General features: G+C 37.8%; 1 protein-coding gene across 24 annotated transcripts in view; it reads right to left on the bottom strand.

Annotated features, from left to right (window-relative positions):
* DST (dystonin) overlaps positions 1–17351 on the bottom strand; it is a 488734-nt gene that overhangs the window by 260709 nt on the left and 210674 nt on the right. For all 24 annotated transcript variants that reach the window (XM_015136594.3, XM_077999802.1, XM_015136600.3 and 21 more), the window contains one exon: positions 17175–17236. In XM_015136594.3, the coding sequence (XP_014992080.3) occupies positions 17175–17236 (62 nt within the window). The remainder of the gene's footprint in view (positions 1–17174; positions 17237–17351) is intronic.

Here is a 17351-nt window from a genome sequence, read left to right as displayed (position 1 = left end):
AAACGGAGGTTAATAGATACTCTTTGACAAAAGATTCCAAGACCAAATGAATTAGGAAACATCGGATTAAACAGCGTTCTCTCCCACAGGATTTTTCTCTTTTTAATATGCTAATGTGTACCATAAATCTCTTCAACCAGAAAATGCTACTTTCCAAACTCTTTGGCAAATGGAACCTTTCTCCCCTGCTCCCCGAACCCAGGGTATCCCACAACACTGGTGTTCCTGGGAACCTGATTTGAAAACTGCTGTTTCTCTTCCAAGAAACATGTTTTTATTTACTCTTGTCAACACCAGAAAATTAATTTTAAAATTCAGCAAGAAAGTATTAATCAGAAATTAAATTTGAATTCTATTTAGCAATCTGGAAGACATGTTAAAACTGCTCTATTGTATATACTGCTCAGTACAATCAAAGTGTCCATAAGTGTGTTTCTTTTTTTAAGTTAACATAAAATTAAAGTTAGATGTTTAAGACATTTGGGAACAATAACACACTGTGAGGTAAAAGAAAGGATAATATTAAAACTCATTAACTCAGACAATAGCTCTATAGGAATCATTTCTACTTTTAGAATATGCGTGGATACTGATGCTATGTCCTTCTGGTGTAACTGTACTTAAATCTAAGAAATTTTTACACTATTCTCCAAGAATTCAGTAAGTAGAATTGGTATTTGAAGATTCCAAGTGTTGAATTTGTTGGTTTAAAAAAATTAATAATAACACTGGAAGACTGCTAATGCTGTTGTAGAAAACCTAAGTGCTAGAATCTCTGCTCAGGCAGGAGGTTGAAATGCTATGTTGTGGCTGTGACTCTACTGGGCTACTGCTCTGCAAATTATCTAATCTCCGCTCAACTCAACTAGTGATATGATGGCTCACAAATAATCCAAAAAATTGTCTGCCATGCACTCACAGCATCTCACCTCACACTGTCATATCCATGCAAGAGGGAAAAACTGGTGTTAGAGTGGTTCTTGGCCAGACCACAGAAAACACATTCCTTATTTAGAGCTCACTGTTTAACTGGCATTCATCAGTGTAATACTATTATAAAACCACTATGGCTGCATATTGCAGGCATTCTTCCCTTTTCAATATACAGGCAACGTTATGACTCAAATACATAAAAAAACAATCAGGACCACAAGCCACTGTTAGAGAAGACAGGGGGACAAATCTGAAGCTTTTTGACAATCTTAAGGGTCTACAGATATAAAGATACATAATAGTCTGTTTTACACACACACACACACGCACTGTGTTCAAAACTGTATGTACATTATTTCATGTAATATAACCCCAGTAAGAGGACACAATTCTTATCTGTTTTACAAATGAGAAAACTAAGGCCTAGAAAGGTTCAAAGTCATACCACTAGAAAATAGTTAAGGAGAGATGAGTCTAAGCAGCTCAGTCCAGAGCCTGTGGTGCTCTTAGCCACCACACTGTGCCACCTACCCTGGGTCCCAAAGTACAATGAGAGAAGATGTTGCAAAAAGTAGGAATATCTTAGAATAACTAACCACTGAGGCAGACTCCAGGTATGACTAGCTTACTACCCTGTTGACCTTCCTATGCGTAGCTGACTTTTCTTCCTGAATCTATTTGACATTCCACTGGAGATTTATTTTCCAGTGGGATAGCTAATGTGCTCTATCATTCACAGACTACAGTGAATGAGGTTCCCATCAGTCTTTCTTCATGATCCTAGCTGAAACCAGCTGTTCTAGGAGTCCAAGATGAAACATGAACACTCTGGAAAAGAGAGTGCCTCAGGAAGACACACACATGCACTGGGCCCCTGGGTAGAAGAGGGTGCTTCTAAGGAATGGACAAAGAAAAGGAGTTAGGTACTTTGAAATTTAAATCTATTTGGGAATGAGAGGAGGAAACCACTCTTTCTCCTCTAGTATATGGCTTCTTGAGCATTTAACATCTGTAAGACAGGATATGCATTAAATAAGATCTAGAGGGCTAGCCTGAGAACAAGACCAGTTCTTGTTCTACAATGTAACAAGTTTTACCCATTTAGGGAAATGCAATTTCAGTCCTCTAAAAATGACTTATGAAAGCTCCCATTCATATATTAAGAACTCTATACATATGTAGCAGCAAAAACTGACATATTAATGAATGCCATGGGTTCCTTAAATTTTAAACCTAGTGGATTTTCCAAGAGAGTTTTTTCAATCACAAACAAGATTACTTGAAATTTTTTGATAAAAATGTATTTAAGCAAACAACAGTGTCAGAATATATTAACACTATACATCAACAACATTGTGCCATCCAGTCAGGTATGAATTCCAATACTTTTAGAAGTACGCAATAGCCTTTCCAGCTTTAACAGCTTCCCTTTGAAGTCAGCCCTCTTTTAAATTTTCACAACACAGTGATTTCTTCTATATTGTATTAGGATCATATGACTCAGTTTCCAAACTCCTCAGCAAGTCCAATTCCTTCCCTGGAAGGAATGGCCTTCTACCTCTCTGATTACAGGCTTCATTTCCTTTGCTACTTGTCTTCCTCTGTCAGTCCCTCCATCAGACTAAAACTAGTCTCTGAAGTCTCCCTCAGGTTTGCAATATGGTAAACCCTCACTAGAGCCTGGAAATGGGGTTTTCTATTTGATTCTATGGAAAAGAATATATTAGACCTTCAAAGAAACCTGGCTACATCTACAATAAGACAACAGTGGTTAAGAACAGCAAAGTCAATTAGTAACTTTGGACAAATACATTAATCTCACCTATGAATATGAGTAAACTTCCTACTACCTAGCTATAAATGGAGAAACTGGTTTATCCAGTGGACAGAACATAGAAAGCAGTCAGAAAAATGAAACCTAACTTGGACCCCACTGGTCAACCTGTTGGACTTGGGGCCTCAGTTTCTATACCTATAATTAAATAGACCTTTTCAGCTTTATAAGAAGAAAGTCACCATAAGTTTATTTTTCTTTTCCTGCAGACTAACGTTTATCTCACGCCTACCAAAGCAAGCCTTTCACTTCTCCATCACAGAAGTAATATATTATACTAGTGGGAAAAAAAGCTTTATTTAGTTTCATATTCATTCATTACACATCAAATTCCTTAGTACGGTCTGAGGAAAACAGCAGTGTATCAGACAATATGCTAGAGGCCGCAGATGTGTTGTTTCTTTTAACAGACATAACCCCGTCCTCATGCAGCTTAAAGTCTAGTTTTGAACAACAAACCAAGTCTAGTGCTTTAATCCTCCTACTACAGAACTGTAAAAGGAAAATAAATCTTGGGGCCCCAAAATCACTAAGCTAAAGGGAAAAGTTAGGAACTGCTTAGGGCAAACCTGCCTCCCATTCTATTTAAAGTCACCCTCTGCTCACTGAGATGAATGCATATCTCATTGCCTCCTTTGGAAAGGCTAATCAGAACTCAAAAGAATGCAATCATTTGTCTCTTATCTACCTGTAACCTGGAAGCTACCTCCCCACTTTGAGTTGTCCCACCTTTCTGGACTGAACCAATGTACATCTTACACATATTGATTGATGTCTCATGTCTCCCTAAAATGCATAAAACCAAGCCATGCCCCAAACACCTTGGGCATATGTCTTCAGGGCCTCCTGAGGCTATGTCGTGGGCACACGTCCTCAACCTTGGAAAAATAAACATTCTAAATTAACTGAGACCTGTCTCAGATTTTCAGGGTTCACAGAACACATACACTTCCAAAGTGAAGATCTGTACACGATTTAGAATATGTTGGCACCACTGAACAAAGTGAAATTTTTTTTCTCCTTTGAAAACGCCTCAGAAATTACCCTTTTCCAGCTAAAACAATGACCTTCAGGAATTCTGCTTGGCTTCTTCGCATACTTTTATCTGTATCTCTAAACTCTTGCATAGTGTGTCTACTGAAGAAGAATGCAAATAGAAATTTATAGCTACATAACAAGGCCGGGGCATACCAGCCAAGATAGAGTATATGAGGGAATGCTGAAAGAAATTAGAGTAGAGCAAAAGGCCATGTGCCCTAGCATATTGCTTTCTTTCTACACCTCTGTCTCCATTTCTTCTTCATGATTCAAGATTCTGTGTCTTTCTATTGTGGCATAATGCAATGGCATGACGTAGTTCTGTGGAGCCAGGAAGGACGAAGGACTAAATCTCAGCTCTGCCAACATTTTAGCTACTTCATGTTGGGCAGATAACTTATCCCCCCTGAGCCTCAGTTTTCTCACTGATAAAATAAGGATTAAATCAGAAAATGTATGTAATGTATCTAGTGCAGGGCCAAGCACATAATAAGTACTCAATAAATGGTATTGATAGTGGTGGTAGTAATAATGATAATAAGGAATAAGAAAGTCAAGAAGAAGAAAAACTATAAATTGACCACAAGATAGAACTAAAGTTATTTGAGGGAATTACTGAATAAAATTTTGGCGTTCTTAATTTGAAAAGATAGTTCGCAATTTTATCAACAAACACTAAAATGACTTATAATTGCTTAAATGACCCTCATAAGAAAAAAGAAAAAGTTTGTCTTCTTGTCATGAAATAACTTTAGGTTCAAAAGATATTTTGCTATTAATCCATTTTTCCATTCTATATAAATAAGTTCTTGTTCTATATTCTTCAAAAATGTCCATTTCATAAAAGTCTCCAAAAAGGCTATAGAAGCTATTTCCAATTAAAGCAGGCTGGCAGGGCATGGCGGCTCACATCTATAATCCCAACATTTAAGGAGACCAAGGCAGGAGGATCATTTGAGAACAGGAGTTGAAGACCAGTCTGGCCAACATATTGAAACTTCGTCTCTATTAAAAAACACAAAAACTTAGCTGGAAATGGTGGCTCATGCCTGTAATCCCAGCTGCTCAGGAGGCTGAGGCACAAGAATCCCCTGAATCCAGGAAGGAGAGGCTGCAGTGAGCCGAGATCATGCCACCGCACTCCAGGACAGATGACAGAGCAAGACTCTGTCTCAAAAAAAAATAATTAATTAATTAATTAAATAAAGCAGGTTAAAAAGACATGACACTTAAATGCAATACCTGACCCTGAGTTGGTCCTTGCCCTCGGGGAAGAGAGGATGATGAAAAAGATCAACACACAAGACTGAAATACAGACATTAAAATATTATACCAATATAAATTTATGAAGTTGCTAACTGTGTGGTCCAAAACAGAATAACCCTATTCTTAGGAAATACATACTTAAGTATTTAGAGGTAAAGGCTCATAGTATATATAACTTACCCTCAAATGGTTCAGATAAAAAGTACACACACACACACACACACACACACACACACACACACACACACACACAGAGTTGGGGAAGGGAAAAAAATAAAGCAAACCAGGTAAAACATTAACAAGAGCTCAATCTGGGTAAAGAGTATATCAGTGTTCCTTGTACTACTTTATTTTTGCAACTTTTTAAAGTTTAAAATCTTTCCAAAAAAATAGTTTAAAATACAAAAATAAATCTCTGGTCCATCCCTACTTAGTAGTCTTTCACATATCTTCTCATCCAAAATTGTCATGTGATTATATAATCTTGCTCTTGGAAAGCATATCAGACACCACCTAGTTCACCTTCCTAACAATACACCAATCAATTCTTTTCCATTTCTGATAGGTTACAACTCAAGGCCCACATGATTTTGGTGGAAATTCCATGATAACTAGGGAGTGCTCTGTCCCATGAAGCTATCGGTGAGGGTTTTATATCAGGCAGTTGTAACTATTCATACATGTAGTAGGCTGAATGGCAGCCCCAAACATATCAAGTCCTAATCCCTGGAAACTATGAATGTTATCTGATTTGAAAAAGATTACAAGTTTGTGTAATTTGTCACAGCAGTCATAGGAAACTAATACTAACATTGTCCCTCAGTAACTGTGGGGAACTGGTTCCAGGACCCCCCAAGGATATAAAAATCCACAGATGCTCAAGTCCTTAATATAAAATGGCATCATAATTACATATAACCTACATATATCCTCCTGGATACTTTAAATCATTTCTAGATTCCCTGTAATATCTCATACAATGTAAATGTTATATAAACAGTTGTTATTCTGTATTGGTTATTTGTATTTTTTTTAATTTTGTTATTTTTTATTTCTGATATTTTAGATTCATAGTTGGTTGAATCTTCACAAGTGAATCCTCCAGTATATGGAGGCCCAACTGTATACCTTTAGATCAAAAAACACTTACTGGGCACTGAGGATGTATCAAGGTATTTTTTACACTGATCTTAAATCTTCATTCCTGAAACTATCCAGTAATATCCTCCTAGGATTAAATAAGTTGAACACTGCACCCTTTCTTACATGACTGCCCAATCAATATCTGAAAGCATTCTGATCACCCTTCCCCTTAATCCCCTCTTCTCAAGACTACTTCTCCAAGTGCTTCCATCCTTCCTCATCATCATAGATGCCTCCTTGTAGATACTTTCTCTTAAAACGCATTGTCATGAACTGTACAAAACAGTTTGGTTGTGGCCTCCCCAGGGAAGAGTACAAAAAGGCTATGCACCCTCAGCTCTTTTAAGATAGCCTAAGACAGCATTCAGCAGCACCACTGTTGTACATCTGAGGTCAACAAACCTCTAGTCTTATCACATGGATTACTGCTATGACAGCCCTTCTGCACCTACAGGTGGATATTTCAACCTTTGAGCAGAACTTCACATTTTTCATTGTTAAATGTTGTCCTTTTGATGAGACCAGAGGTCAAACTTTTAAAATTACTTCGAGGATATATTTCATTCATCTATTACAAAGGGTATTGTTCCTGTCTGTAAAACTGATTAAGTGTGCCTTCCCTGACTTCATCCAAGTGTCTGCTACAAAGCAGAGGGAAGAACAAGAGAGAGTTCCCTGGGCTAAGCCAGTAGTCACCTCCCTACAGATTTCTCATCCAGCGAGGATTTACTGAGCTCCCATGTCCATGAAGACAGTCAGACATGTCATGGAATTCACGATACAGTTTAGTTCCCTAATGCCTGTGTATGAAATGTAGGATTCTTCCTAAAATGCCAGCATGTCACTCTTGTTCTCAAAAACTTCCAACAGTCTCCTTGGCTAACCAATCATATCTGTTTCTTATCTGGCTTCATCTTTTTCTGTCCAACCTGATCACCTTCTAGCAAGCCTTAGCAGTCCAGCACACCAGCCTCCCTGTGACCCCCACCCTCCTCTGTACCTAGCTTAAGTCAAACTCCCTGCCCTGGCACAGACTCATACTACTCAAAGTCACCCCAAGTCTCCAGGCTCTGACCTCGTAAAACCCTTACTGTTTGTCTACTCATTCTGGCACTTTATCATATGCTGCTGTACATGACTGTTTAATAGTTTCACACATATATATTTAATATCTCCAACAAATGGCAAGCTATAAAAAAACAGAGAACTTCTCAAACTGTATTTCAAATACAGCCCTGGTTATACTAGAAGGGCAACATACAGGTCTATTGAAAGTAAGCACAGTGTTACTGAGAGAAGAGAGACAGACCCTCTCATATTGTTTTACATTGTTTTATACTCAGAAAAAGAAAGAGAAGCAAAACTAAAGGTAGGTAGCCCAGCGCCTAGGAACCAGACCCGAAACCAAGGAACCAGACCCAAAACCAGGCCTGGGCCAGCCTGACCTAAACCTGGTAGTTAAAGATCCGACCCCTGACCTAACTGGTTATGTTATCTATAGATTCCAGACATTGTATGGAAAGGCACTGTAAAAATCCCTGTCCTGTTCCATTTCGTTCTGATTACCGGTGCATGCAGCCCCCAGTCACGTACCCCCTGCTTGCTCAAATCAATCACGATCCTGTCACACAGACCCCCTTAGAGTTGCGAGCCCTTAAAAGGGACAGGAATTGCTCACTCGGGGAGCTCGGCTCTTGAGACAGGAGTCTTGCCAATGCTCCTGGTTGAATAAACCACTTCTTTCTTTAACTCGGTGTCTGAGGAGTTTCATCTGAGGCTAGTTCTGCCACATTATTCTGGACTTTTTTTTAAGTGATTAAGAAATTTATCACCAATAAATCATTATTCTTCATGACAGCAAAAAAATTCATAATTTCTTAATCCAAATCTGCTACTTATCTAAAAAAGAATCTTTCATACTCTTCCATATATCTCTTACAATCTTGAAGCTGTCAACTATTTTTTCACATTTATAAAAACCTGATTTGCAAGATTTGCTCCTAAATTCTACACTTCGGGGTGTTAATCAGACATTTCTCCAAAAACCAACTCTTCCTTAACTACATACACTGTTATCTCTTACAGCATAACAGACATAACTTAAATGTGAAGTCCTGTTTGTAAAGGAATCAGACCAATGTCCAAATGTCAAGTTCAGCTTCGGCCTTTTTTATCTTTCATCACTCAACTAAAAATTATTCTCAAGAATTCAGTATAACAGAAAGCGCAAAGAATATGGAGTCAGGGAGGGTGAGGTATAATTTTAACTTTCTCCTTAGAATTCTGTGTAGCCTACAGGAAGTTAGGTAATCTCAGCCTTATTTTCCATAGCAGCCTTGAGAATTACTAGCTGTATGCCCTTGGGAAATTATGGAATCCAGGTATCAGTTTCATCATCAGTCACACAGGGGTAACAATAATCAGGACCTGTCCACAGGATTGCTGTGAAAATTAAAATTAAGACATGAGAGTGACAGATCCTGGTTAGTTCTAAAACAACATTAGCTGTATTGTAAAGTACTAAGCATACAGTAGGGGATCAATGAAAGATAGCTACTATTAGTCTCTACACTATATTAGAATACTTACTGGTTATGCTAAATGAAAGAGATGGTTATTTATATGTTTATATCCATTTATCTACGACAGAATTCTCAAAATATAGCCCCAGGTCAACAGCATCAGCATTTTGTTAGAAATATAAATTCCTGAAATTTGTTAGAAATGCCAGTTTTCAGGCCACCCCAGACCTAGTGAATCAGAAGCTCCTGGGATGGGGCCCAGCAATCTTAACAAGCCCTCCAAGTGAGTTTGACAAGGCTACAGTTTAGGACCTACTAACATAAATCTAAGGTCTGGGAAAAAAAAGTCTTATTTGTAGGTTTTAAGAACCCAAAGCAATACACTCTACTAAGCAGTATTTTTCATTAGTCCTTTATAAAGTTAATGCTTTGAAAATTCCCCTATTTTAGCTGGGCGTGGTGGCTCACGCCTGCAATCTCAGCACTTTGGGAGGCTGGGGTGGGCAGACCACCTGAGGTTAGGAGTTCGAGATCAGCCTGATCAACATGAAGAAACCCCATCTCTATTAAAAGTACAAAATTAGTTGGCATGGTGGCGCATGCCTGTAATCCCAGCTACTCAAGAAGCTGAGGCAGGAGAATCGCTTGAACCCGGGAGGCAGAGATTGCGGTGAGCTGAGATCGCACCATAGCACTCCAGCCTGGGCAACAAGAGCAAAACTCTGTCTCAAAAAAAAAAAAAAAAATTCTCCTATTTCATCTGAGTCCACAGATGTAAAATTTTCTCGTTATGTAAAATTTGATAACTTTGCAATGGTCAAAACCACAGAGGAAACAGAGTTTTTTTTTCTATTCTCTAAATGATACCACTGTGTTCTCAGCTTGAGGATTTATATTTTCTTCCCGCCACCAAATCAGACAATAAAGAATAGTGTGATTGATTTGGTGGAGTCATGAAGTCACTGACTTCACTATGTGGGCAAAGAATATCTGTGCCATGAGTAAATTAAGCTTTCCAAAGTCATGATGGAAGAGTGATAAAATCTGTGATAGTTGGGTGTCTCCCATGTAGCAACCAAGTAGATGACTCACAAACAGGGTGTGTCCAACAATGGCATCCAGGGCCTCTTCCTCTCCAAATGCATTTATGTGTCAATAAATTAAAGTTTACAAAAAGAAACAATATTTAGACCAAATAGCCTCTTACAAATGTGAAGGAATAAATTTACAATATAGCTGATCAGGATTGAAGAATATATTTCCACCATAAATTGCCAATTAGATGGATCCTATGCAAGGAAACCACATTATATAGACTTCTCTGGACTCCAACCTTCCCCTAAAAATCATTCACCCCCTTAAATTAATCCTCCTAAACATAGTCTCTCATGGCTTAAGTTCTAATTCCAGGTCCAAGTAAGTGATTAAAGGGAATCTTCCAATGATAGCTGTTAACGTGCTTCAGAAAATAAAGTCCTTCCTTCTTTCTCTGTCCCCCACCCCATTCCCTGAGAAAAAAGTACTGATTCCCTAAATCAGTACTTAACTCGTAGGTGTCATTTCTCATATTGTTGTCCTATGAATTTCTAGACAGCAAAGTGCACGAGATGAGTAACAACAAGTAGTTATATAAAACTCTCTAATATAAAGAGGGAGTACCTAGTTTCATAGGTAGAACGGGCAGAAATAAATGCTGTAAATGACAAAAGAATGTCATCAATTTTATATTTTGGAACAATTCTCCAGGTAAAATTTAGCGAACTGAAGACACAGGTATTTCCAATAACAACCAGCTCTTACTCTAGTTCTGCAGTTTAAATTATGCTAAAGAATAATACATAAATGTTCCTGACACCAGTAATTTATCTAGAAACCATGATTTGCAAGGTAAATGATCTGTGTGTTAACCGCACTTTATTCTTAAAAGTATTCTGAAGAATTATGAATCAAAAAGAAAACATTCTTAGCAGAACAGTCAGTTTCAAGGGCAGGCTTAGTCACACAACTGAACCACTGGAACACTAAAATTTAAATACATCTGGAAAAAAGCCACAGATGTCTGCTCACCAACAAATACAAGTTTTAATTAATTCGCCGATTTGCTTTAAACAAATGTAATTTTAGCTCTGAAAAATACAAAATAAGGCCATATTAATTTTTTTCTGGAGAAAAGGTTACATTTTAAAAGTTCTCAGGGCCCACCCCCAAGCAGCCTTGGCCCAGCGCTGGGGTGTGCAGGGCACCAGGATGTGAGTGGGAAAGCCAGATGGAGCAGCAGTGGTTGAAGGCCAGGCTGAGGGCTTGGCGTCATCTGCTGAGACTATACAGAGTTTACTGTCATCTGCTGGACTGTTGAGTGAAAAATGTTCTCTGACCTGATCCTGAATTTTCCTTGATAATCAAAAGATTAAGAAACAGGGTCACACCAGGTTACCCAGACTGGACTCAAGAGACTCTCCCACTTCAGTCTTCCAAGTAACTGGGACTACAGGTGTGCACCACTGTGCCTGGCCCAGAACTGTTTTCTTAATTTCATTTTTGTATTGTTCTTTGCAAGTGTATAGAAACACAATAGTTTGTTAAATATTGATATTGTATGCTTCAACCTTACTGAACTCATTTATTCATTCTGGTCTTTATTATGGTGGTTTCCTTGGGATTTTCTTTAAACAAGATGCTATCATCTGCAAATAGAGATGGTTTTACCTCTTCCGACTCAGCAAAACCATTAATAAGAGATTGAAGTGTTTCATTTCATTTTCTGGCCTAATGTTCCTGATTCTTTCTAATGTTGTATTTCGCTGTTTGGATGTATCATAATTATTTTTACCAATCTCTTATTGATGAACATGTAGGTCACTTCCAACCTCTTGCAGTTATAACAGTGCTATAATAAATAGTTTGGGCTTAGAAAGAATTTAACAATCACGAAAATTTTGTTTTCTTATAAAGTTGCTTTAATATTTGACATTAATTGTTACCCTATCTAGATATTTTAAATGATATAATAAAACAAATGATGTCACAAATCAAATACTTAACTTTTTAAACAACAATATTTTTAGAGATTGCTTTTTTCTGGATAAACAAGGACTTTTAAATCAAGGAACTAAAAATCTTGAAATTTTTAATCAGGTTCCATGTTCCTAATTTTAATGGGTGCTAGTTCACAAGTGCTAGTTAATTCTTCACTAATCAGCCAGATGAAAGTGGAGATCCAAAGGGACCCTCTTCTAAGGAAGCAACACATGCAAAGCTTAAACATAAATGAGACCATGGTTTGAAACTATAGAGTGGCATACACTCGGTTAAAAGCAATTTGATCATCATGACCATTTGGGCTAAACAGCCATTTGGTTGAAAAGGAATATCCCCCAGTTATGGCTTTTTTTCAAGTATCGGTAATTTTAGTACATCATAGGTTGTTTTTCAAGCTTTTGTGCCAGAGTTTTCAGGAAAACTTTTTCTAATAAATGCTTTTGTGTTTCTAACTGATTTTCCAAAAACATTTATAATTTTGACTTTTTTCCTTTTAATAAGCATGCTTTTGAAAAAAGCAAAAAAAAAAAAAAAACAGCAAAAGAAGCTATATCAAAGAGCAAAAAAATCCTCACCAAATATTTTAAGAAGAAAATATTTATGCATATAAATGTAACAGTAACTTACGCAATCATTTAAAAGTTCCACAATGTTTACTTTTGCCAGTTATATAAAGTTTTAAAAATTGACCATGCCAGTATCAACCCTGAGCACTGTGTATATGCTTTTTTATAGCTATCACAACTACCCAAGTCACAAAAATTAGCAAATAGTTGAAACTAGAAGGTTAGAAAAGTAAACGCAACTCCACATCCAAGGGGGACCTGCTGGGATCTGCGACCTATTGCAGTGCTCAAAGAAGTCAAACACTGGACACAGCATCTCATTTGAATTCATATTCTCATTTCACAACTTCTAGTGCAGCTCTACCAGTAGTAGCTGTGTGGCAAGTTTAACCTATTTTTAAATGAGGGAACTAAACCAGAAGATTTGGAAGATGCCATCCAAGTGTGACTCTTTTGAGGTCCAAAAGCTACCAACCTTTCAGAAGTATGATGAGTGTTCATTGACTCCCTTTCTGTGAGAAGAGTGTGCAGGAGAAGAAGAAAAGGAGATTTAAAAAAGGACTCCAGGCCCCCAAATAAACCTTTAAAAATCTGTGGAGGGGTAGGCAGGGGCAAAGAGAGAGCAGCTAACAGGATTACCACAGGTAAGCCATTCAGTGTCCCAGCAGGACTCTAAGGTAAAGAGGCAACACATCTATCAACCTCCTCAAAAAGATTCTGAACCCCAAACTGTAGCTTTTTCTAAAATGAATAAACTAAAAGGAAAAGTACTCAATGTAATAAAAAGAGACACAGATAAGGGAAGTAGATGGGCACCAAAGCAAGTTTCACTTAACTTCACAATTTTGACACCATCCAAGTCAACCCACCCTTCTACACCATAAGCTCCCATTAATAGAGTGCCTAACAATATGCCAAGCGCTATGCTGTATGCTTAGTTAGACTATCTCATTTAAATCCTCACACCAAGCTGACGTTACCACCATTTTACAGATGAGGGCATAAAGAGATTAAGTTCACACAAATAATGAATTGCAAAGCCTGGACACATCCCCGTTTACCTGACCTCAAAGGTGAGGCTTTTTCTGCACCTCTGTTTGGTGTACATGTCACAGACTGATAACCTTGCAAAAGACGTTTTCCTTTCAAAGATAATTTGTTCAAAGTTAACACAATATACCTTTTACAAAAATGAAAAAAACAAAAATCCAGAAAGGCCTGTCTGGAGACTAACCCCTCAAGCACCTCACTGTCCAAAGGAACAGAACAAACAAGAATAGTTCTTGGAGTCATGACAAGGGTGAAAAAGGCAGGGGGAAATAAGTGAATAATGTTAAATTAAAATTAACAAGATAAAAATTCAGAAAAGACAAAACTTTTAAGAATTATTTAAAAAATAGGGAACACATCCCTAGCCTGAGTCAGCACTCCAGGCAACTTATTACAGAACACAAAGCCAAAGACAAGAACGAAGGATCTCCAGACCCAGGTACAGGGCTCCTTGAGGGCCATCCAATGTGCATCTCCAATTCTCCCTTTCTCTCCCTTCTCTGCCCCATGATTTAAAGACTACTTATGCCTACAGTTAAAAAAGGCAAAACAAAAAAATACACATAGAAATATTTTTATCTGAATGATCCTACTCCCATTTCTTCTCTCCTTACTCCTCGTCTTTTATTTTATCAACTCACTTTTTCATGATCATCCTTTCCCTTAACATGCATATAACATGATCCCATTTTTTTTTTTTTTTTTTTTGAGACGGAGTATCGCTCTGTCACCCAGGCTGGAGTGCAGTGGCCGGATCTCAGCTCACTGCAAGCTCCGCCTCCCGGGTTCACGCCATTCTCCGGCCTCAGCCTCCCGACTAGCTGGGACTACAGGCACCCGCCACCTCGCCCGGCTAGTTTTTTTTTTTTGTATTTCTTAATAGAGACGGGGTTTCACCGTGTTAGCCAGGATGGTCTCGATCTCCTGACCTCGTGATCCGCCCGTCTCGGCCTCCCAAAGTGCTAGGATTACAGGCTTGAGCCACCGCGCCCGGCCAACATGATCCCATTTTATTAAAAGCTCTTCAAATAACACATTTGTCATTAATTGGAAAGGAATATGGTAGGCCCCAAGAAAGATATAGGACCTACTGCTCACCTTTCCCTGTTTCACCCTGAATATATTCAACATTCCAAGTAAAGAATATAAGAAAACCAATACAGAAGAAATATTTTCCTAATATTAAGATGTTTTATCCAACATTCATATATTTACTTTATATGTTCCACTAACTGCATTATGACCAAATGGCCACCCAAACAAAAGTGTTCAACAATCCTCTAAGTCAGACAAAATGAGGCTGACTGCCTAGTGCAATATTCCTTTCACCAATTTTAGATCCAGCATAGAAAAAATCCCATGAAGACTGAATTTTTTCTGATTAACGAATAACAACATGAACCTTAGCAGCCTGGTACCCCAAAATGTTTTGGGATATTTAGTCATTTTTCTTCACTTGAGGTTAATGCTATAACTTCTAGACATTTAAAAAAAAAAAAAAAAAAAGCAAGATAAGAAGCTATGTTCTGACGCACTTGCGTTCTCTATTAGGAATTTTAGTGCACAACTCAGGATTAGAAGTCCACACTGAGCTGACACTAAAATAAAACAGAACAAGAACTTAAGCACCTAACTGGCAGCGTGAGTTAGCCAAGACCATACTGTCCAGCTTTCCCCCTCCCTAAAGTGGCTCCTTATCTAATAAGAGCTAATTTTAAATTCTGACCCATCTAATAAGAGCTAATTTTAAATTCTGACCCATAATAGACTTCAGGAAACAAACTAACTTGATTACAACCCTAAGCAGTTAGACTGGCATATATCTATCTATTGGCTACTATGACTAAAATACTAATTTTCCCAATTCTTAGTATGTTACAGCAGAATTAAGTCTTATTATCTTGGAGATCTACCTAGGAGGTCATTTTGCCAAAACAAAAAAAGGTACATATTCCAGGAAAATCAAGATTTGATCACTTGCTGTCTGACTTTAAAGACTACATATGTGTAATCACTACATTAAGCCACCTCGAAGGGCTGCTGGAAGGACTCAACAATTTAATGTATGCAACATGTATTAAACATGGTGAGAATATTCTTGCCAGGCACTATGATGGGCCCTCGGAATAAGTAATACAGCCTCTGTCCTCAAACAGCTCAACTAGTATTTTGATGCTTTTAGCAAAAGCAGTCTCTTTATACTAAATCATCTAATTTAAGAACCATTCATAAAATGAAAGGGCAAGTCCAACATGCTTGGCACACAGTAGGTCCCCAATAAATATGTCTAGTGCCAGAGCTATGGTTCCCATAAGCCATTTCATTTGTGCTTCTACTTTTCTCTGGTGTCCACTGCCAACATCTGTGACTTGATTACCAATCTGGAACCACAGTAGCTACAGAAGATATGAAGCAACCTTCTTTGCTTCCCTACATATGCCCACCCCTAGATCTCCATAGCTACAAAGACTGCTTAGGCCAGCAGCAGCCAAGGGGGCGCCTCTTCAAAGAGCTTGCTTCCCTTAAAGCCACCTCAGGGATAGGAAAATCCCAATGGAGTCTTCAGCTCCAAAGGTCCACACCCCAAACTTTACAGAGGTGTCCTAGCCTGTAAGGAAGAGATCCTCTCCCATACAGTATGTGCAGAATGAAAGAAAAGCTTGGGAGAGGACAGATGAACTGCCACATGCAACATCAGAATTCACAATACATTTCCTCACAAAGCAGAGGGTCTCAACCTTTCATCGCTTGTGATTCTCAGCCAGAGAGTGGGTGATGTGCCCTCCCTGAGGGATATTATCAGAATTTGAGAAAAAGGTTCTGTCAAGTGGTGAGAGAAACAGGACTGACACATCTCTAAGGTAATTCTGATATGCCCCTGAAATAAAAATCACTTTTACAGAAGATGATTAGACGCTATTTACATTACTGGTACCACTCTTAAGCTACATGATAGTTTAAATAAGATTTGTTGGCTAGCTTAACAATATAACCACATTTAAAATAATGTTTCTATGCGAGAAAACTCCAAATAGAAACATGACCTATTTCAACTTTAGGGCTCTCCATAAAAGGTGGGAGAAAGGGGAAAGTGACCAATAGTTTATTGTGAAATCCTAAGAGTTCCTTACACAAGATTTACAGAAGGGCTTCAATGGGGTCCAGTAACTCCATGAAATTATATGCAAATTTTGTGTCTATCTATTTTCTGGATAGTTTATATTCTCAAAATTACCCATGGTACACAAGTAAATATTAATTTAAGAACCACAACCATTAACTGCTTCATAGAGAAAGTTAAACATAAGCACCAATTACTGGATTAAATTAAGTATAAGAATAAAATTAGTCTAGACTTCTGTCTCTACAATATCTTTATTCCCATCTAACCTTCTGCCATCCACATAAATCTGATGCCAGAACTTGGTTTGAATCTTGAGAGAGAAAAAAAATCTTACTAAGAAATGTAGGTTTTCCATGCACTAACATATAAATATGTACAGACTTCTGAAACTGTTGAGATTTTATAGATTCCAATAACAAGTTTTACTAACGTCACAGATGCACTGTAATCACTAGGTACTTATCTTTCCACCTCCATCATTACCCGCCGTTCATACACCAAATAATTATAGATGCCTAAAATGCATGCAAAATTCTCTAGAATTTAAACTTTCAAGATGATTTTCAAAAGTTATGCTTCAGAACTATATAATCAATTACTGCAAAATAAACTGAAATATTCAAAACAATTCCAGGAAGTAAATGAAATAAAAACTGACCTTCATGAGATGCTGATTTATCCATTTTGTAAACGTTTTCTTCTGAACTTTGTCCCGTTCATCTGGAAGAAAAAAATATATATAAAGATAAGGTTGGTAAAATCTACGAATAGATGACCTTGTGGTCATGGATATAAACAAAAATGAGATATTTAAAAGATATGGTTCAGTGTATTC

Source organism: Macaca mulatta, chromosome 4 (assembly GCF_049350105.2).
Source record: "Macaca mulatta isolate MMU2019108-1 chromosome 4, T2T-MMU8v2.0, whole genome shotgun sequence".
NCBI classification, from domain to species: Eukaryota; Metazoa; Chordata; class Mammalia; order Primates; family Cercopithecidae; genus Macaca; species Macaca mulatta.
The sequence above is the reverse complement of the archived record's forward strand: the minus strand, read 5'-3'. Positions and strand labels throughout refer to the sequence as shown.